The sequence below is a fragment of the Micropterus salmoides genome, unplaced genomic scaffold (genome assembly GCF_014851395.1).
Source record: "Micropterus salmoides isolate LMB-PRFRI ecotype aquatic unplaced genomic scaffold, ASM1485139v1 Ms_hic_scaffold_7, whole genome shotgun sequence".
Classification (NCBI taxonomy): Eukaryota; Metazoa; Chordata; class Actinopteri; order Centrarchiformes; family Centrarchidae; genus Micropterus; species Micropterus salmoides.
The window spans coordinates 26,216,623-26,239,375 of NW_024044459.1; the positions used below are offsets into that span (position 1 = coordinate 26,216,623).

The following is a 22,753-nucleotide window of genomic DNA, read 5'->3' on the forward strand; positions in this document are numbered from 1 at the left end:
TTCGTCTTCAAGCTGCTACTGCATCAACCTTTAAAGTAAGAAACAACCATCACTACAATGCATGAGATCACATACAGGTATCTGTGGAGGGTAAAGACAGACAGAATGTTATTGTAAGTCAAGTGAATTTGGGATTCAATTATGTTTTCCCCTTTTTAATGTGGAATTCACCATGAAATGTGCAGCAACGGTCGGAGGGTTTTTAACTTCTAAAGTGATGGAAGATAGCTCCAGGAAAAAAAGTTATTCAGTCCATTTATTTGGATAACTCGTCATCACAAAAGCCATTTAAATGAAACACATGAATCTTTATTACTTCATCCAGCAATACATCCGGTGCAAACAATGAGCAACATAACCAATGGTAGGTCAGTGGGCTTCACTATACATTTATCAATAGCAGTTTTCTAGTTTCTTTTTTATAACAAAGTGTTAAACAGGGGTGGAAAACATGTTTTACATTAAGTAAGAGTTTGTAAGTCAGTTGCCACATAACATGACATGGCGCAAACTACATGTAAAAACCTCTCAGGGGCACAAGGAGGGAAAAAAAAGGAAGAAGCACCATCTGGTTAAAGGCTTCTTCCATACTGTTAAATGCTCTGAGAAGGAAGGAAAAGAGAGAAGAGACTTCTTATGAGGTATGACTTTACAATGCCAACTGATGACCCAAAAGCATGAAAGCAGAGGACAGTGGCGGACATACACTATTACAGAGTGCACATGCAGACATGTCAGCCAGAGCAACCAGAAATCAAATACTGGTTTTGTGCGGTAAACCTTACAACATGTTCAATGAAGCGCTCTTATGATACCAGGTCAAAAATATTCTGTTTAAAGAAAGTACAAACAAGTATAAAAGAAAATAATTTAAGAATAACAGAGAGGGGAGACTAAATGTCATTCTCCATGGAGAAAAAAAACTATTAAAAAGGAAAGGAAATGAATCTATTTTCCTTCTGAAGTTTTCTAATGAGACCATAGTGGGTGAACAGCCAGTTTTGTTAGGAGAGGGATCAAAACAAATGCAATTTCCTTGAGCCTGTTGGTACACCAGACAGTTTTCACAGCTGCTAGTGACAGCCCGAGTTGTGCCGAACATCTAGTGGTTATGTTTCTGTATGTGCCACTTAAACCTCTTCAGCTTCCAGTCTCTAAAGAGCACGTGGCCTCTTGGGATTGATCTGCTTACTGGCTTGCTCCTCCTCCTGGAGAGCAGAGCGGAATGACTTCACTTTATCTGTTGAAGGAAGGACAGGGAGAGAGAGACACATCGTAAAAAAATAAATAAATAAACATTGAGCAGCGTTTGCCAGTGCAGGATGTTATGTGTTCTGTGCTTTAGTCATACCTCGGAGCTCAGTGAGGATTTCTATCTTCTGGTCTAGGATCTGCTCCAGTTGAGTGGCGTACGACTCCACGTCATAATCCACCTCCTCTGTCATCTCCAACAGCACCTTTTCATCTTCCAGCCACCGGATAGACTCCTGCTCACAGAGGACACATACCAGTGCATATTTGAAATACTGCCTTCAAACAGAGGTTATCAGTGTTAGAAGGGTTAATTTTTCTAAAAGAAACGTGGAATATACATTTGTTACAAAAATGTGCGTCATAAAACAATGATGAGGTGAGCTGGAGTATTTAATTTGTTGTTTTCTTCAGCGTTCTGACCTGGAAAACAGCTCGGTGGTCCTCCAGGACCTGCTCCTCCATCTCCACTAACTGAGACACTGCCTCATGGAAGGTAAACAGCTGGGGAGACACTTCCTCCTCCTGGGAAACATATTTACAGGTTCAACAAGGGACACAGAATAAGGGTTAACATCAGTAGCAACAAAAACTGACCATATGACAGACACTGAGATCACTGCTGAAATCATGATCCCAGTAAACACTGAAGGTAGAGTAAGCGATTCTAGCAAAAACCAACACCATGACTAATAGCCCGATATAGAGCAAACAATGACTCAGCAAGTAATGTAACTAACATTAGCTGAGTTGTGGGTTAGCATACGGTTGTTAAAGTTGCATGCAGAGAGGACAAGACCGTCCCAGAGCCAGCACACCAGCTCCAGAAAGCAATACTCACAACTCTCCTGCTGCTATAGCTAACATCCCAACAACAGCATGGCTTGGTGAACTAGAAAGTAAGCTGAATGTCCGTGGGCAAGTCATTTAATGTTACCTGACGCACAAATCATGGCTCAAATGTATGGCGTGGTGTGCACCACTTTGTTTCCCCTAAAGAGAAATTCAGCTGAATTTGACAAAAAGGCGTGTATTGGATTTGAATCGCTTACCGCACCTTTAATATTCACTTATAAATAATGCTGATTCTTTAAAAACTCAAAACACAAATCTTTCTCACAAGCAACAAGGTTGTGGCATCTTCTCAAAACTTTTCCATGTTTGAAACCATCTATAATTGGCGACAGGTAGAATTTTATCCATGTTGCCCTAAAAAAAAAACCCCAAAAAACAGACCCCACGTTCTTACATTCTGCTCACAGAGCAGTTTGAGGTCGTCTCTCTGCGGCGAGATACTCAGCCAGTCCTCGTCCAAAAGATCCAGCTGGTTGACCATGTGGATGTTGGGTCGGCCCCCCTCTATCACTTGGTTGGGGTCCACTGTCAGCTCCTTCACCCTGCGGAGAAAGACATGGAGCTGGTCAGGGCAGATTCTTTCGCAGCGCAGACCCGCTCTGAACATGGCTGCTGTCTGCGTCGGGGTATGACGTTAACTGTGGGCTTAAAAGACAAACAGCACAGGATGGCGTCATGACAGCAGTGACATCATGCATAGGGGAAAGATGACTGTGTTGGCTCTGTAAATGTTTGAACTAATTCTTCTTTATGCTCTAACTGGGCACGCAAACTTGATTCAGAGACACAATGAAAGAGCAGTTTGTCCAGTTCACCTGTACAATAAAATGCAATCCAATACATGCCACCATCAGGAGTCCTAAGTGCTGGAATCTAGCTGGTCAGAGCTCGTGTTTAATGAGGCCTCACAGAGCTGATAAGGTATTACTGCCATGTACCCGACCTGCAGGTACAGCGATTTAGGACTATGTGCAAGGGATTACATGCTGAGAGTTTGCTCAAACAAAAGCTCACCCTTGATGCTTTTACTGAACAGCTTCATGGATGTTTTAGTGTTGTTACTAGCACTGAACAACAGCTGACACCTTATTATGTAAAGTTTTGAACTGCCATTAATTCGGACTAATCACACCCAGCTTTCACAGATCCCTGACATACAGGTCTAAACACTGCACAACAAATAAGACACACCCATAAGAACAGACGGATGTGTCATTCTTCAGGAGTCAGTGAAAAGAAAACAATTATGTCCACAGCTTAGCCAAAGATAAAACGTCAAAGCAAGGGCAAGAGGATGGAAGGAAGTGTCACACCATGCAGATGAAAAATAGGAAGGGTAAAATGAGAGGTTTTCCACTGTGAACAGCTTATGAAGTGAATAAAAGCTGCTAAAATGGATGTATAACATAATGTAATAAGTACTTGCAGGGGGGAGCATGCACTGTGTGTGTTTTCTGTGTGTAGTGCTGTGCTTTGGGGGAGTGCTTGACCTGCTGGGAGAGGTAGCAGCAAAGTCATCGTACTCAAAGGTATTGGTGGGCGAGAGCTCAGAGCGACTCCCCTGACCGCCCTGGGAGAAGGGGATGTCCGACGGACTAATCCCAAACTCCTTCACTCTACACAGCGGCACCAGCCACACCAGCGCACAGAGGGCGGGAGAGAAGAGGGAAACAAAGCAGGAGAAAGGGAGGAGAGAAGGAATACAAGAGAGTCAGACAGAACTACTGAGAGTTGGCAGAGACATTAACAACAACATCGGTACTGCTAATTTCAATCTAAACAAAAGCTACTGGGGACAATAATGGAATTGAAGGAGCTATAAATTCATAACACTGCATCATTTGCAGAGGTTCCTGTGGCCACAGGGCATATTTCCACCTGTTGGCGTAGCGTAGTGTGTTGAGGGTATTCTCGCAGGATGTCATACCAGGAGAGATTGTTGCAATCTGCACAGAGAAACAGAACATCATTCAAATGATGATATCTGGAAGGGATATGAAGACATGGACACAGGATATTAATAAAGGCAATGAACTGACCATGCATGTGCGTGAATTTTCCCCAATGAAGGAGTCTCTCAGGACCTGGGTGAGCTTACTGGCTCTGAACGGAGTGTGGGGCTTGTTACGGCCAAGAGCCCTGATACACTCCTGAAACAAGAAAAGCAGAGACGCATCCTATGGTAAATAAAACGTAGCTATTTAATATCACGGCGTATTTCGTTCACAAACAGGAAAATTTACTTGTTGAATTTGCAGCTCAAGTAGCAGAAAATACAATCCCCTCCAAAAGTATTGGTAAGGCAAATTCCTTTGTTTATGTTGTTCACTGAAGACATTTGGGTTTAAGATCAAAAGATGAGTATGAGAAAAGAGTTCAGAATTTCAGCTTTTATTTCCTGGTATTCACATCTAGATGTGTTAAAACAACTCAGGACATACCACCCTTTGTTTGAACCCACCCATTTTTCAAGTGAGCAAAACAATTGGAACACGTTTGTTGTTGCCCAGGTGTTGCCTTTTAGGTTGATTGTCCAAACATCAAATAGCTCTGCATAACTAATCTAAGTTTTCATCCTTGGTTCAAACCTAAAATAATCTTAAAGTAAATAACATTTAATATTTGGTGGCGTAACCCTTACTTGCAATAACTGCCACAAGCCTGCGACCCATCGACATCATCAAACTGTTGCATTCTTCATTTGTGATGCTATTCCATTTTTTTTATCGCAGCTTCTTTCAGTTCTTGTTTGTTTCGGGGTGTTTCTCCCTTCAGTCTCCTCTTAAGGAGGTGAAATGCATGCTCTGTTGGGTTCAGGTCAGCTGATTGACTTGACCAGTCTAAAACCTTCCACTTTTCCCCTGATGAAGTCCTTTGTTTTGTTGGCAGTGTGCTTTGGGTCGTTGTCCTGCTGCATGATAAACTTCCTCCCCATTAGTTTCAATGCATTTCTCTGTAAATTGGCAGACAAAATGTTTCTGTCCACTTCTGAATTAATTCTGCTGCGACCATCATCAGTTACATCATCAATAAATATTAATGAGCCTGTTCCTGAAGCAGCCATGCACGCCCAAGCCATGACATTACCTCCACCATGCTTCACAGATGAACTTGTATGCTTTGGATCATAAGCAGTTCCTTTCTTTCTCCACACTTTGGCCTTTCCATCTCTTTCGTAGAGATTAATCTTGGTCTCATCAGTCCATAAGATTGTGTTCCACAACTTTTGCGGCTCATCTCTGTATTTCTTAGCAAATTTCAATCTGATTCTTCCTGCTGATGAGTGGTTTGCATCTTGTGGTGTGGCCGCTATATTTCTGCTCTCTGAGTCTTCTTCGAACAGTGGATTGTGATACCTTCACCCCTGCACTGTGGAGGTCGTTTGTGATGTCACTTACTGATGTTTTGGGGGTTTTCTTCACAGCTCTCACAATATTTCTGTCATCAATTACTGTTGTTTTTATTGGCTGACCTGTTCGACGTCTGTTGCTCAGTACACCAGTAGTTTCTTTCTTTTTCAGGACATTCCAAATTGTTGTGCTTGTTGATTTTACTTCTTTTCTCAGCCATAGACAGCTCTCTGGTCTTCATGTTGGTTTATCCTCTTTAACAGGAAATGCAGTCTTTATAGGTTTGAACCAAGGATGAAAACTTTTAGATTAGTTATGCAGAGCTATTTAATGTTTGGACAATCAACCTAAAAGGAAACACCTGGGCAACAACAAACATCTGTCAGTCACATGTTCCAATAGTTCTGCTCACTTGAAAAATGGGTGGGTTCAAACAAAGGGTGGTATGTCCTGAGACGTTTAACATATCTAGATGTGAATACCAGGAAATAAAAGCTGAATTCTGAACTCTTGTCTCATACTCATCTTTTGATCTTAAACCCAAATGTCTTCAGTGAACAACAAAAACAAAGGAATTTGCCTTACCAATACTTTTGGAGGGGACTGTTCTTGGCGGTCTAAAATAGAGCTTCTGCCCACAAACCTTTAGGGCCAGCAGGCTTTTGTTGATCTCAGCTCCTTCTAGGCGAGTTTGGCGGTCGGCACTCGATGTATCAGCCCCCCTCTCGTTTCCTGCGAGGTCGATGAGGGAGAACTTGCCGTGCATCTTCCCCTTCCTCCGAAGAATGATCTGGAATACGGCGTGGCTGCGAGATGAGTGGGCATTGGCCGACGTCTGCCCTGAAGTTCTGGGAGCGAGAGGAAGGAGACCAAGAGGCAAACAAGCGTGAAGAGAGCAAGAAAAGAACAATTGTAGGAGAAAAAAGAAGCATGAATTTCCTTTATTTACCATGAACATGACCAGGGTTTCATTTTCTATTACAAGACATCAGCACGATTAACTGAATAAATTCAAGAATAAACCAAGTCTAGGAATTACACAACTAACAACAACTAGATCAACAAAGTTTCTGCTGTTATACCTGCAGCTGTTTCCCAAGTCTATGAGTTTCAGGACGTCCTCTGTGCACTTCACTTCCTTCTCCTGAAGCCCCACAACCTGCACTTGCTGTTTCCCGTCCTCCAGCACCCTCAGTTTAGCTTTACGATTCAGCAGGTCAAAGACCTAACAACACATACAAACAGTCACCATTGGTTGGTGGTATAATGTGAACATTTAAGATTTTTTTTCTGGGGGGGCAGGGTTTTACAATGCATCATCTGTCAGCCCAACCTTCATTGGGGGGGATGGACCAAACTAACATTTACACATCACTTGCCTTTCCACTGTAGATTTCAAAGAAGGTTGCGTACACTTGTAGGTCTAGCTTCTTGTAGTTGGGTTTCTTCAACATGAGAAATACATCCCGAGCTGCATGAAAAGAGACGAGACATCTAAAATTGTCATCAGCGCAAACCAAGCCACAATATTTTTTTATGTTATTCGGCCGCCTTTACTCACTAAACAAAGCTTATTGACTTACCAGCTAATGCATAAATTCCTTTAGAGCAGTCTTGGTTCTTCCCAGAGAAATCTCCTCCCATAGTCTATAATTATATATACACACACACACACACACACACACACTGCAGGTGAAGAGATATTTTCAAACAATATGCTGCGGTAATAAAATATAGCAAAAATCTCTAGTGTTGTAGTGTTGGCTTTTCCAAGGAGTCATTGTGTGTAACTCACGTGTGTTTTTCCACTGCCTGTCTGTCCGTAGGCAAAGCAGGTGGCCATGCCCCGCTCAAAAATGGTCTCTACTAGAGGTCTGGCAGTGAACCTGTAGGATCAGACAGAACACAAAAGCAGGATAGGACATCTAACCATTATGCAAACAAACAAAAATCCTCATCATATTGACTAATCAGGTGTAACTTCTGTGAAATATCAGAGCAAACACAAAACAGTTTGGTCTAATAGCTTGGTTCATTTGTTGATTTGTAGGCCTGCCACGATAACCACTTTTGTTGGACGATATATTGTCCCAGAAATAAATGCAATAAAATATATTATTGTCATTTCAATACCATTTTATGCCACTGATATAAGGATAATTCAAAGGAGCAATTCACTTTTTATTCATAAGAATATTCAGACATTGGAAGTGGAATGTGAAAAAAATAATAAAATATCTAAATAAATAAAAATTGCATCAAATATATATTAAACATTTGGCACATAACAGGTAGTATTTCCGCTTTTTGTTGCTTTTAATCAACATACCGGGTCATTCATTACGTTAACGGGCTCTCCTCTCTCATTCAGCTTAAACCCAAAATGTTCCCACACCGGAGCTGTGGAGTGCAGCTTTGAAACAGAGTCCATTTGGACTTATTCTTCCAGACTTTCTGGATGGAATTATACAGTCAACGGGAAAAACACCTATTAGCCTTAAGTAACAAGTTATTTTCACTTCACCTAATTCACTGTGACTGTGTGTGTGTGTGTGTGTGTAGGTGTGTGGAGGGGCGGCCTGAGCTCCACCCAGTGTGAAACTCCAACACAAAGAGCAAAGGACGAGGACCGAAGCAGCGCAACCAGAAACGACAGCAAAACATATCTCAGCAGAGTTTATTTCTATTTATTTGGCTAAGTGCTATGAAAAAACACTTAGGCGCTGTGCCCCAAGTCTCAAAAAAGCCCTGCTGAATATTCTGGCATAGGCTAAAGTGTTGGCGACATTCTTATGTAAACAAACACCCATGTAAACACAACAGGTAATGATCGAGGTCATGTTCATATATTGTATGATAAGTTGATAACGTAATTATAAGGATTTGTTGGCACAAACCTGTAAACCATCTCGTTGGTGGTGCTGTCATCGAAGGCGTAGTCAAAGCGAAAGGTCTGGTTCTCCAGGTAGCGGGTGAGGTCCACTTTTTGTTTAGGTTCATGAACCATCACTACGTCCTTACTAGGGATGGTGATCACATCCAAATCCTTCACGGACAACTCTGGAACACAGCAGAAACGAGACTTTCAAGTCACATAAATATTTTGGAGGAAATTTAAAACACAATTCGACATATAATGATTGAGCACAACACCAACGTTGTTCCCGACAGAAGACCTTACCTTTCTTGTTGAGTGGACGTTTCCTCACACAAACACATATTCTGTGCTCTTCAATCTGGACCAGAGAAGGACATTTTATTATATTGTTACTGAGCGTCCACATCTAACAATCAGGAAAGGAGGAGAAGCCACAGTCTCTACTCACCAGATCTGCTGTGGTCAGGGGCCGGTAGTCTAGACTGGCTCGGAAATCTCGGATCATGTACATGATCTCATAGTTAGGGATGGTGGTATCCACCTCCTGACGAAGGAGACAGAGTGGGTTTCCAGCTTATTCAGCAATAGGACAATGATTCTCATGTCTTTTAATTTCTCACCCCACTGTCAAGAATGTAAACTGTTACCAAGATTCAATAAATATATTTTGTTAATCAGGGAGGAGAAAGGTGAATAATATTGATGTACCTGAGCTCTTTTCTCCCTGAGCTCCTGTTGCTGAAGCCGACGCCTCTCTCTCTTCTCCTGCAGTTTCTCCACCTCTTTCACACAGTTTGACTTCCTCCTCGCTGCCATAAAGACAAGAGAAACAGTGACTCGACTGCCTTTCACCGGATATGCCAATAGCCTAGCTATCTCTCTTTCTCTCATCCTTCTTCCCAACTGTTTGATCTGCTTCCTTTTCTCTTGGCTTGAGCAGTCTCTTTCTCTCAGTGAGTCTTTCCTTTCTCTTCCTTCAAACAGAAGGGAGACCTTGGGCTATTTCCAACAAAGCACAACAGTGAGAGTGCTCAGCACAGACCAGAATACAGTGGCTGGCACACAGTGCCTCCAGTATAAAACTAGCTGCCTTCTTTACACAGCCAACAAAAGGCCTTTACAGTGGTTCGAAACCTGCTTTCATTTATCCCTTCCATCTACATCCTAAAACACAACTAGACTGGGGGACTGCTGAAACTAGGATATGTGCCTTAGCTTGCAAATAAAATTAAGAGATGGTTTCAAATCAAATATGATTAGAAAATGGTTTTAATCAACCAGAAGAAGGTCATTCAAAATCTCCCAGCACAGCACACCCAAAGATTAGTGTTGTTTCAGGTTAATCACAAAGTATTAGAAACCATAAGAGAACACAAGTTAGCAAACGTGAGTGAAAGCCACTTCTGATTTCTTGCAGAGTTCATAAAAACCAGTGTTATCTGATTAACCCTGGCTCACTGCACAGCCCCAGCTTCCCACTGCAAAGCCCGGCCGAAGCCCTGTAATACGGTCCTGGCCTCCTGCTGGCTCCAACCCCTGAGAACCCAGACTATCAGAGCAGAGGGATTAATAATCTGCTCTAATCTGGGAGAAGAAGATGAGCTGGGTCAGCACCGGGACAAGGCAGTATAAGAGGGATGCAGAACCGTCACTACTTGGGGGTCTCACAGGCTGTTGGTGGGGGGAGCTGAGGGGCGAGGAAGGGGAACGAGGTGTCTCCCTCCCTGTCCACTTAGCTCAACAAATGACAGTGAGCACTTTGAAGGAATGGAGGGTAAAGAAAAAGGTCATTGTTGCCGTCTGAGCCTTGAGTAAAGCACAGTGCCACAGGCTTTTCCACGTGTGTGCCTGTGTGTGACTCAGCAGAAATCAGAGAGGGAAAAGACAGCGCAGTCCAACAGCAGCACAAATGGTTTTTTTTACTCCCCGTCTAATACCCAGAAAGCCTGTCTGCTGGATGGATTGTGCTTGTGCTACTTCACCACCACACCACAGCTCTGAATAGTATCTGGCAGACATTTTGGGTGTACAATCTTCTCATAAGACTAGAGGACTCTCAGTTTCTATTGGAAACTCTATTAGAATCACCATAAGGCATGGAGGGCAAGGGGAAACATGCAGGTGATACATACAAAGCTGTCCAAACTCCTTTCTGGATATCAGTTGATGTGAGGACTCTAAATATAAACATGTGGTCAACAAAAACACGAGATATTAAAAAGATAGCATTATATCTGTCTGTTTTCTGCAGATGGCCTAAATCAAGTGATCAAAATACTGTCAATGTTAAAAAGTGTTAGCAATTTTCACTATTCATTTAACAACACATAAAATAAAATCATAAGCCAACTGCTTCCCTAAAACTACTATTTTCTTAAGAAAGATCACAGTTAGATCACAGCCTAGGTTCTTTAAAAACACATTATTAGTTTTGAGCATGTTACCATTCTGCAGCTGCTGTTGTGCCTGCGCTTGAGTGAGCTGTGCAGGCTGCTGGGGTGGAGGCGGTGGTGCAGGCTCTGGTTGTTGAGGTTGTGGGGGTCTGGCACGAGTCGGAATGACTGAAAATCACAAATCCACAGAGATTAAGAAAGAGACCTTTTGACTCGCAGGCTGCTAACACACCGCTTCTGAGCTAGGTATTAAAATTAAACCCACTGTTTTAAAGTTTTACATTAAACTTACCTAACTTAAAAATAAAATCTGTTTGACCATGGGTGACTTTTACCTGTATTGTGTTATATGTACAGGTGTTTCTATTATTTTGTCTACCTCATTTGTATCAGTGAAGGCAGGCAGAAACAACCTCTCTGTATAATGCAATACAGTTCAACAGTAACGCAAACCACTTCCTCCAAAGTGACCACACAGTTGAATTAAATCAACACCACTTTACAACAGTTTAAATGATAACGATTATAACCTTCATGAAGGCAGGATGTACTGCATGGCTGTTGTGTGTTGGACTAAGTGTACCTAATAAATTGGCAATTGAGTGTAAGTTTTCCATTTACATCTTAGTTTTGCATGTTGTATAGACTATTTATTTTTCTTGTGATTTATAAGTTCATTTTTAAGATTTAGGAGTAATATATTATTAGTGGATAATTCAACAATTCCCAGAGAACTGCATGAGACAAACCTCTATTATCCCTGGACGGAGTGTCATTCTTAGTAGGTGCTATGGTCCGACGATTCTGCAAGAAAAAACAAAAGCTACAGAAAGATATCCTAGGATAACAGGATAAACCCCCCCATTTTTAACCTCTTCCGTCTGCCTTTGTTATGTAGAGATACATAAATAGACGAAGCCTGAGAATCAGATTAGTGCTGAGTACAGAGGCCTCCTTCATTAACACTAATGTTCGCAATGACACTGCCAATGCACACGTCTTAACATATCTTTAAAAATAAATGAAAATAGACCATGTTCAAATCACAAAAGGTTGCGAGATTATGGAGCTTCACAATCAAAAAGTACTTAAATTATAAAATAACATCAGTACCCTATTAGAGTGACAAACTCCCATTCCTGGCCAGTTAGTAAATTGCCTCATAGTTTTCACTTTAAATGTTTTAAACCAAAAAAATTAAATAAATTATATATCAGGTTAAATCACAACTGCAATATTTATAATGTTTATGTGACAACATGGAGCAGCCCTAACCTACTGTGCACCATACACACTGTACTTAACGGGGCCAATTAGTTGGTTACCTAGAAGGATCCAGGATCTATATTAAGGTGCAGCAAACTGCAGCCACATAACTATTTGAGCAAGTCCGAGCACTTTAAATGCACTGACTCTGGCAATAATGTGAATGAATGATGTAAAAAGGAGGGAGAGAATCAAAAGAAAGAAAAAAAGACTGTTTTGTTGCAGTTATTTCCAGACATGGTGGCATACCGGTACCTACCTTTGCAATTTTATTGACTTTCACACATGTGGGAGTAGGTGGGGGTGGAGTCTCTGGACTAGGGGCAATTTCCTCGTCTGGAGCCACATCTGGGTTAAGTGCAAATATACTCTCCAAGTCGATCTGTCCAGAAATAAAGGAGTATTAATATCAAGTGATTACATTAGGGCTGACCCTAAATAGTCGAAGCTTCGACTGTGAGATTGACAGTCGAAGCTTTGCTGCAAAACAAGGATCATGCCATTTTGGGGATATGGGGGTGCTCAACGTCTGATTTTACATAGAAGGTAGGGGGGCATCAGTGCGCATGTGTAGGCGTAGCGTGTATGAATGTGTGTGAGTGTGTAGTGGTAGAAGAGGAGCTGACTTTATAGAAGGAGCCTTAACTTCACCCTTGTTGTGCAGATCTGTCGCACCTTGCGGGACGTTCGGATCATTTATCACCATTGATGACCCACACAAAGAATATTACACCGTTTTAAATAGACCCGCGAGGAACCACGACGTCAATGCAGCTATGGCTGCACGGCATGCAAGCAAAACTCTGCACAAGACAGGTGAATGGCAGGCGAGCAGAGAGAAAAGGGTCAACAATAACACAACAATGTACAGTGTAAGTTACAGTGACTACATGATTCGACTGTCAGTAGACTATAGGCAAGACTTGACAACTCTGATTCGACTAGGGCTGCGCAATATATCGCCGGAGCATCGTCATCGCAATGTGCTCTTGCACAATAGTCACATCGCAGAACAGTGCAATTATAGGGCTGAACGATTTTTTTTAAAATCAATAATTTAATATGCGATGAATTTTTAATCTCTTTACCTTCTGTATTATTCAAAACGGACAAGCAGTAAATCAGTGTATAGTATGACCAACACAATATTAGATAGATATAACATACACTGTTCTTTCTTTTGGGTCAGGCCTGCGTTATGATGAATTAGGTAGAATTATTATCATGAGCAATGGTGAAGATATAGCAAATTATAATAATATGAGAAAGATAATTTGAGTCAAGTTATGGCATAAATAATATGATATAATATCATCAGGTCGGCCTACCTCAAGACCACAAGAAAAAAACAAGTTCACCAGTGTGTTATACAGTAAGCCCACAGTTCAACCACCAGTTAATGAGTCCTTATCTCAGTCCAGTCCATCTTTCTGTATCCCAGCAAGCAAACAAAAAATACTCAGTTTGAGGTTCAATTCAAAAGTTGGCCAACGAAAATAAAACATAGTGACGCCTCTCATGTTTAATAGACAAGATTAGTAATTCTCCGACAACACCGGAGTTCCCCACCCCCGCAGCCTGCCATGGACACATTGGGCCTCTTTCGGACTTGTGAGTTTGGTTTGAAATGCCGTTTCACAGATATTTCCTGAGCTGACTGGTGGCTGTGTGTGTGACGCAGGTACCAACAATTTCACCCACCACCACGTTACCCGCGGGTGGTGGGTGCTACTTTCATTCCCCGTGTGACACTAAAGTTTATGTAGTGTCATGTAAGGCCATTGTACAACAAGAAGGCAAGGTACAGCGTAACGTGCAGACCAAGCATCAACTTCATCAGACTGTTTTCCTCTTGGGTGTCGTGTGACCAGAGTGTAATCGCAGCCTTTTCGATTAGTAAATCTCGTTTTATTACATTGTGATAATATTGCAAATGCAATTAATCGTTCAGCTCTAGTGCAATATCAAGCAAGTCAAATTAACTCAACCACCTCAACATTTTTTGCTGCTTGATAGAAAAGGAAAACTGAGATAGTTCTCATTTCAAGTTTTTCAGATGTAACATCATTTACTCCAATTTAAGAGTTCTTGGATACACAGTTTGTAACTAGTGAGTGACGCTCTGAATGCACAGTGAACTAGCAATCCCAATATTATTCTCGATCAGTTGATCAATTCCTTTAGGATGCTCAATTATTTTCAAATAGAGCAACTGAAGTAATCTGGTGAAACTTCCAGTATCTTTTCATATCGCAATATATATTGCACAAAAGAAAAATATTGCAATGTTAGTTTTTTCAAATATCGTACAGCCCTAGATTTGACTATGTAAATCCTTAGTCGGGGACAGCCCTAAAAAGCTCTAAAAACACTGAGCATGTTAAAGTGCACAAAGGCCTTTTTTGAAAAAGGATATGATAAGTGTCAAAGAAGCTGAAGTACATCCACCAGACTTGCAGTATGCGGTACAACATAGAAAAATGGAGTAAACACTTTTTATAGGTGCTGCAAGTCATTTCTATGACTTAGTACAGCTCAGTTTTAATTTGTGAATTTAAACAAGTCTTCCCATACCGGCAACACTCTGGTTCTGCACTGGCTGAGCTACTGCCACCCACAAGTGTGCATTCCCTGTCTGGGAATTGAACCCAGGCCGCGGCAGTGAGAGCGCTGAATCCTAACCACTAGACTACCAGGGAGCGTAGTCTTGACTTTGAATATAACACCACTGACTTGAGACTTCACTTGGACTTGAATGACCTGATACCTCCCAAATCCAAAAATTAAAATAATGCTTTCATTAGTAGCTTATTAACATAGATGCTTGTCAGTGAGCAACAAACTGATAATTAGCCATAAATATGTCTACAGGCTCAAATAAGATCTAAAGCAGTGATTCTCAACAACCACAAATGAGCTTACTTTTGAACTACAACTAAATTAACACATTACTATCTATTATTACTATTACTATCGCTTTTTTAATTTTTTGACAGAATTCATTTGTTGGTTCAACTTTATTAAAATGTGACCCTGCATTTCGATCCAATTGCAAAGTCGATTGGATTGGAAATTGTGTAAGCTTTGTTGACTAGACTGAATCTTGGCACGTCTGAATGGGGAAACTATGAACTTTTACCTTTCAAGACTACAAAAAAGTATAAAAGATGCATCACAGTGTGATAATGTGCAAATTGAGTAACTGTATATCAGCAACATCTAATGTTAGTCATCTGCTAACCAGTGAGACTGAGAGGGGGCATACTGTACGACCGGAGTTACAGGCTGAGATAGCTCATGCACATCAATGTGCAGAGGGTGAAGTGGAATTACATGCAGGCTAGTTGTCTAATCATCACAGCTCCTGAATGTCTTTAGATGCATTATTCACTGCTGTGTAAAATAAAAGCATGTGCTGGTGCTGCAGTTGCTTTTAGGGGTAATAAATGGTGGTTTACCTCTTTCCCTTTTGTGTCTCCATTTTCTATCCACTCCACTGTGACACTCTCATTGTCCTCATTTAGTGAGGTCACCATTGCCTGGTGTATACGTCCTGTGAAAGTATCAAAGACAGGGGAAACACAAACATCAGGTAAACAGAATAACATTGAAAAGTGAAGGCAGTGAAGGCCCAAACTCTTTTGGGGTCCTTGCAAGTTCAGTAGCAATATTTTAATTTAATTGTAGAGTAAAAAAGTAGAGCGATAAATGGCCCTCTATTTCTATTTGTGCTATTATATATATATATAAAAATACAAATGTACTTTTATTCCCTCTCTTCTTCTCTGACTCACACACACACACACACACACACACACACACACACTACCATAAAATGGATTTCACTAACACCTTAGCTTGCGCGTTAGCCTGGTAACATATTTAGCAGGGTAAATTATAAAAGGCTTAGGCTGATCCAGCTAAATCTGAATTGTTTTTTATTTGGTAATGCAGCAAGGTTGGAAAAACCTGAAAAGCCACCCTGATTACCTGTGGTCATATTTTCAAGATGCAGTATCACTGGCACTCAGTGGCCTGTGTTGCATTATCTTCTTACATTTTAGCCATCCTGTTATTTTGTGTAAGACTACATTAACACAAATAGGGCTGGGCGGTGGTTCAATATAATTGTGTATCAACTTAATCATTTCACAATTATTCGACTTTTGTATCTTCATTATCATTCTACACATTTCTATTGTCCAAATTAATGACTCTGTGCAAACTGTAATTCAAAACCAACAAAAATAGACACCGCTTTACACTTACGAAGTATTTGGTCACATGTAATGAAAATAGTTTCTTATATCATATGTCCCCAAACACTTCACTAAAAAAGATCCAAAAACAGCTTATTACACACTAGAGCTGAGCAATTAATCAAAATATTATCCCAAGCCAAGTACAATATCCAAATCGCAGGAGCTGCAATCTTTGATAAAAAGGTCACATTTGTCACAACATACCATTGTAAATAAAACACTGTGATGCTACAGACATGCCCCAACTTTCAAATCATATTCTCCAGACAGGGAAAATGCTTGTTTGGTAAAGACTGTAGCAAAAATCAGATCATCATCATTTTTATATTTTTTCCAGTGAAAATGAAATGCAAAAATTACAATTCCCACTAAAATCTTAGTAGTCAGACAGTAGACAGTACAGTGTTAAATAACACCCTAGTAAACTAAATCTTGTCTGTACTTACATTAATACTAACCAACAGAGCATCAACACCTCAGACATCAGGAGGCAAGTGGGTCATTTAAGTTTCAAATGCTTGCAAGGCAATGGGGCTGAGGCTAATCTTAGCAAGATCTGTGGTTTGATAATGACCCGTTGGAGAGAATCACCGATAATAGAGACAAGGACAGCTGCTGCTGCTAGCCTGTATGCTTCTCTCCGCCTCTCTGACTGCAGCGCAATAATACCAGCTTTTAAGAGCCTGCTCAGCCCTCCCATCTTTGTCTAGGTGGACCTGACAGTATGCTGCAAAATCCCCAGCACAATCCAGGGAAACACCATGTTCATGTATCCATTATTCAGAGGCAGGAAGCTAGCGAGCAAAGATGCTTTTAGTGTTCTCAGCTGCTGAACATTTCACTGATTTGCCGTACAATGGTTTTCTTTCAGAAAAACAGAAAAAAAGCAAATCTAATGTCTTAAAACAAGCAGAGCTGGGAAGAAAGCCTTGGTGCACTCTAAAGATCAGGAACTCTGGCATAAGCATGTAGACATATACAATACAAATAATACATTATCTATACTTTGTAAATCAACTGCAGTTTTCATATGTATACATTTAATTAATAAAATTTAAGAACACTGAATCAAAAGCAACCTCCTTTGGGATGGCCAAACATGTATCGTGTTGTCTTACTGTAGCATCATATGACACAGATTAGACAATACTGTTATATGATTTATTCTCTAGTATAAAAGAGTGACATGGTGTTAATTAAAATTGCTATGCATGTAAATGCAGCAATAATTTGATCATTTGCAGACATAAACCTTACTGTGACTTACACAGACTTAACAAACAATAATGATGTCAACCTTACCCAGCCCTACCCTCCATCAGAAATTACCTGTGGTCCTCGTGAACCTCTATGTTATTGGTAGAGCCAGTGCTCAAACTCAGAGCTCATACTGACAGAGACAAATGCCTGACTAAACTAGTTTAACTGAAAAGTAAGGTAGAATAAATATTTATTTAGGCCATGTACAAATAAGCCACAATGTTACAATATGGATGATTCAAACTTATTAGGTCAGCTTCATCAGAGCTACACAACAAAATTCTTCTCCATTCACACTAAACAGTGTGGGCTCCTGCAGCCTTTCATGCCTATCTTCTTAAACCAGCATTACCAAGTTAAAAGCTACAGTAAAGGTTCAGTTCACATCAACACTATTCTCAACACTTGAAAGAAACTTCAAACAGATGGGTGATATTAAAAAGATGTTGGGCCACCAAAACAGCTTCAATGCGCCTTGGCATAATTCTTCAAGTCTTTTCCTCCAAAAGACATTCCCTCATGGAGATGGAGAACGTTGGCGGTGGAGAACGCCAGTCCAAAAATTTCCTATAGGTGTTAGGAGGGAGATCTGGTGACTGCGAAGGCTTGATCATAAACCATAAACCATTCGGTCAGCCCTCGTGAGTCGTGCCCTGTCTAAAGGTTTGTTACATTTCTCCACTAATTTATTCAGGTTTGCCTGTACCATGTCAGCTGTCTCACTGTGTATGCAATTCTTAGCCACACAAAAAAACAAAACAAACAAACTGGCAATAGTTATTATTCACCAACATGCTGAAGAAGTAACGGCAGAGCAACAACTTCCTCCAAACCACATCACTTTGTTAAATATATACAATTTGAAGTACTTTCATAACTAATCACACTTAAATTAAAACAGTAAACCTGCTTGAAAGAAAGAAATGTTACATTACATGTTTCTTCCCAACTCTGCTGACTTAATACGTTGTTTGTTGTGTCAACCAGCACACATCAGCGTCCTTACTGTATGTTGACAGCAGTTCATCTCTACTGTTAACACAAAACAGTGTGTCTTGGGACGTAATGACACTGATAGTGAGTGTGAATGCCAGCACAGGTGGACATCCTGGCAGTTGTTAACACCCCCCAAAAAAGAAACAGATTATGTGGCCAAATGTAATGTAACAGTAGAAGCAATTCCCCATGAAAAGGCAGTCTAAGGTCACTGCTTGTAGAAATGTACGGTTAACAATGGCACAGATAACTGGAGAATGGAGGCCACAGCAACACCATACACAACAACAGGCATGTAGGGGGCCCATCTGAACTATTGCAGCCAGAGACCAAGAGACACAAAAGCTGCTCCATCACCAAGACAACTGTCTCCTTCCACAGTCCAAGCTTAAGTGAAAAAATATAGCTATATAGGTATATATACACTGTAGGTAATATATAAATAATTACTTTTTTAAAAGTAAATAGTTGGTGTTTGTAATTGATAAGTGACATAAATTATTAACCAATGATCAAATTGGATTACCTTTCTGTCAATTGACTAATGATTTCATCATTAATCATTCATTGTTTGCTTAGTTCTCCGTAGGCAAAAAGCCCTCAGACAGGTTCAAGGGTACAGCATCTGTCCTGTGGCAGACACTTCCTTATGAAGGGAACATTAAGTCTGCCTTCCTCTTCTTCACATACACACACTCTATTCATAAACCATGTGCCGAAATGCCCAAACACAAACTGGCTTATTGATATGCTGATTTCTTGTAACTGAACGCCACTGTGTCCCACTTTTATACTAAAATCTGGCTGGGTGGATATGCTGACACCTCCCAGTAGTTGAAGGGGCTTAAGAGGGGGTGCTTCAAGCTCTGCTAAGCCTGAGGAACAAACAAAGCCTTAGAAGCATCAGTTTCACTACAAACCCATTGATGAAATTGTGTCAATGTGCCCCATATCGAAAAAATAAATGTATGCCGTTCATAATCACTAAGAAGCTGATAGGTGGCCTGTATAGGGCCGAATGATATGCACAAGAAATAGTGATTATTTTCATATATTGACATTGCTATAAGTCACAATTTTAGTGGGAATGGTAATTTTTGCATTTTCACTGAGAAAAAAGATATCAAAATGATGATGAATTGATGTTTGATCTGTACCAAACAAAGAAGTTCCCATATGTCTCGAGAATTTGATTTGCAGGCTGGGGCATCTCTGAAGCACCACAATGCTTCATTTATAATAATAGGTTGTGACACATTCGACATTTATGAAAAAGCAGTTCCTGAGATTTGCAGATATTTGCATACTTGGCCATATTGCAATTCCAGTAATATTTCGATTAATTGTTCAGCCATAGGCCTGTGTCTCTCTAGAAATTTAAAAGACACTACTATATTTCCTGCAAAAATAAATGCCCGATAACAACAGACAATAGATGGAAATCTATTATCGCATCAAAAAATAGCATACTAACCATAGAGCAATAACTTCAGGTCATCTACCGATTAGCAAAAAATTATTATCTGTGAGATCTTCCTCTCGTCAGAATTGACTGTGAAAGGGAAAAAATACAGAGGGAGAGAGAGAGAGTCCTCACAGAACCAAGGGAGCTGTCTGCAACAGATGGGGTGGTGACTAATGGCCTGAATCTGAACCAGCCTCGCCACCAACCCCCTAGAGAGAGGGCAATCCCTGCTCTGGATGCAACACCAACCAGCAGGGAAATGGACAGACAGAACCGCTTCCCCCTCTAGGCCTGCCAAGAGTTTCTTTCACACCTCACCCCTTCTTGTTCGGAGGCTACTGAGGACAGTATAATCAAATGCCTCAGGGATGACTGTATTTAAGACATCAGTAACAACCAATACAACCGTTAAAAACACACCCTTGCCACTAGCTGTGAACAACTTATTTTCTATAAAGTGCTTTGCACAGTCTCACTGGGTGTAGCCAGAAGAATGGCACAAACTTTTCTTTCATCTTTGGCTGCCTGGCCTTGAAGCAGTTCTCTACAGCTACACAGGGTAGGCAGAATTAAGCTGATATTCACATAGAGAAGGTTCATATAAAAAAAAAAAAACACTCTCCTTTTCTACTCCTCTGTTAACTAACCCTTCATAAAACCTGATGTTGAAGTGAGTGTATTGTGATCCCAGCTTCTTCCTAATGGCAGTTTACAATATGCAGTGACTGTTACTTGTGTAATAAACACAGAGCTGTCATAGGCGTTTCATACACTACTGTTTTTCTGTCATCATGCTAACGTTATTTTGGCATAGTGTCAACTATAATTTTATTAACTTGTTGTAAGATGTGATCTTCTTAGAGTGAGTTTCTTAAACCACAACTGTCTACCTATATAAGTTAGTTACTAAGACCTTGGGATGCGTCTGTCTGTGGTGTTATTATCAATGCACATCTTTGGACAATTAACGTTAAGAGTGTTTCCATAACAACGCCAGTTAAGTCAGCTAACGTTAGCTCAGAAAATATTTAGCTAATAACTTGAATAAATGAATTACATGCGGCATACACATACAGCCAAAAAGCAAACTAACGTTACTCGTTAACTAAATGGATCAGGGTTAGATTTCACTGCAGCCATACTGCTGTAATAAAGCCGGTAACATTAGCCTAGCGTAGCCGTTTAGCTAATCACTGGCTAGCTCGCTCTCTATCGAACCAACGTAACGTTAAGCTTGGTTAGCAAATTTGCTAGCTTAGCTAATGTTGAATTTAATTCCTTGTTAGAATACATCAATTAGGTATCCTTATACAGTGGCGCTACCGTTGGTGTTTTAGCCTCGTTAACGACCAATTCAAATAATTTAATGTTATATAATTATATGCATTATTAAATTACGGGAAGTCTCCCGGATTCGCATAACGTTAGGCGCTAGCTAACAAAGGTAAGAGCTCATTCAAAGGATTTGGCCGTGTTGAAGCACTCCGCCCTGACAGCTTATATTAACGTTTTCTTGCAGCTAACGTGAACGTTACGCTCTGCAGCCAGGAACAACGGTTGCTGTACTCAACAGCACCGCAGCAACAAAGATCCTCAAACAACTTACCCAGTGCGACGGGGAGAGAATAGACAGGGTGAAACTTACCATCACTACGCTTTATCTCCACATAAGTACCAACGACAATCTTCCCAAAACACGACGCCATTCTACATTACTTAAACAATTAACAGAAACAGGACTACAGGCTTATTTTGAACCGGGTAAATGCAGCTTCTTCAGTTTGGCAGTCTTTCGAGAGGAAGATGCAGGCAACAGAATGAGCTAGCATTACGTAGCTACCAAGAATAGCAAAGTAATTCCGCTCCAGCATTTTCAAAATAAAACCAAGCACAATTTTATCTGCATTCTGAAATCCTTGCCTGGATGAAAATGTCAGAATCAGAATCAGAATCAGAATTTTAAAAAAGCTTTATTTGCTAGGTATGTGTAGGCCTGCACATACGAGGAATTAGACTTTGGATCATACATTGCTCACAATGTGTTTACTCATCAAATCAGGAATCAGACTACAGTATACAAAACACAAATATACACACCATAAATCAAAACAACAACAATGTAGACAGATCGAGACAATAGTGCAATGAGCAGAGTGCAAAGGATGCTGCAGTATAATAATAATTATTATTATTATTATTATTGAGCATTCACAATCCATATATACATACATACATACATACATGCATACACAATGTGTGCCTACTTATTCTTCACTTTAGATGGAAATATTGTAATGCACTTTTTACTCTGCTACATTTACTCAACAGGTATAATTATGTCTTAATTGTAATTATGATTAAAAAATGCACAGTGGAATGTTCTGGGTGTATAAGTGTATGTATATATGTAGGCTATATAAATAACTGAATATATATGGTTTTCTTTTCTTTGATTTATTTATATTATAATGTACATTTAATTATCTGAAGTTCTGTGTGTGTAGCATGAAGGACTTCAAACTGTCTTTTCTTTATACATCCTTGTGTTGTATAATGATTAATAGACCTTGTCCATTGTACCTTGAAAAATGTAACCCATAAAATATGCATTGTTATAAAACTACCCAACAGTTTGTAAAGTACTTTTTTAAATCCATTTTGATCAACTGCATAATTAAAGTTCTAACAACACATAAGTATTAATAAATGCAAATAATACAATTTGCTGATAATACTTCTTCTTGAGAAAGAAGTAGTTATATTTCTTCCACCACTGT

The 22,753-nt window shown here is 40.2% G+C and overlaps 1 protein-coding gene across 4 annotated transcripts; it reads right to left on the reverse strand.

Moving 5' to 3' along the window:
- Positions 1-287: 287 nt before the first annotated feature.
- LOC119891910 (kinesin-like protein KIF2A) lies at positions 288-21,818 on the reverse strand. Of its 4 annotated transcripts, XM_038703894.1 has the most exons (22): positions 21,622-21,818; positions 15,452-15,546; positions 12,253-12,375; positions 11,477-11,531; positions 10,779-10,895; positions 10,467-10,511; positions 9,043-9,143; positions 8,783-8,878; positions 8,638-8,692; positions 8,354-8,516; positions 7,252-7,342; positions 7,040-7,103; positions 6,836-6,927; positions 6,539-6,681; positions 6,100-6,304; positions 4,146-4,256; positions 3,985-4,052; positions 3,597-3,722; positions 2,501-2,648; positions 1,675-1,776; positions 1,352-1,487; positions 288-1,240 (listed from the first exon to the last, which is right to left on the reverse strand). In XM_038703894.1, the coding sequence occupies exons 1-22, from the start codon at positions 21,680-21,682 to the stop codon at positions 1,155-1,157; spliced, it is 2,283 nt and encodes a 760-aa protein (XP_038559822.1). In that variant the 5' UTR covers positions 21,683-21,818; the 3' UTR covers positions 288-1,154. The 4 variants fall into 4 exon arrangements, with proteins under 4 accessions (XP_038559822.1, XP_038559823.1, XP_038559825.1 ...); XM_038703895.1 differs by lacking the exon at positions 10,467-10,511 and having other exon boundaries at positions 21,622-21,817; XM_038703897.1 differs by lacking the exon at positions 3,597-3,722 and having other exon boundaries at positions 21,622-21,817.
- Positions 21,819-22,753: the final 935 nt, after the last annotated feature.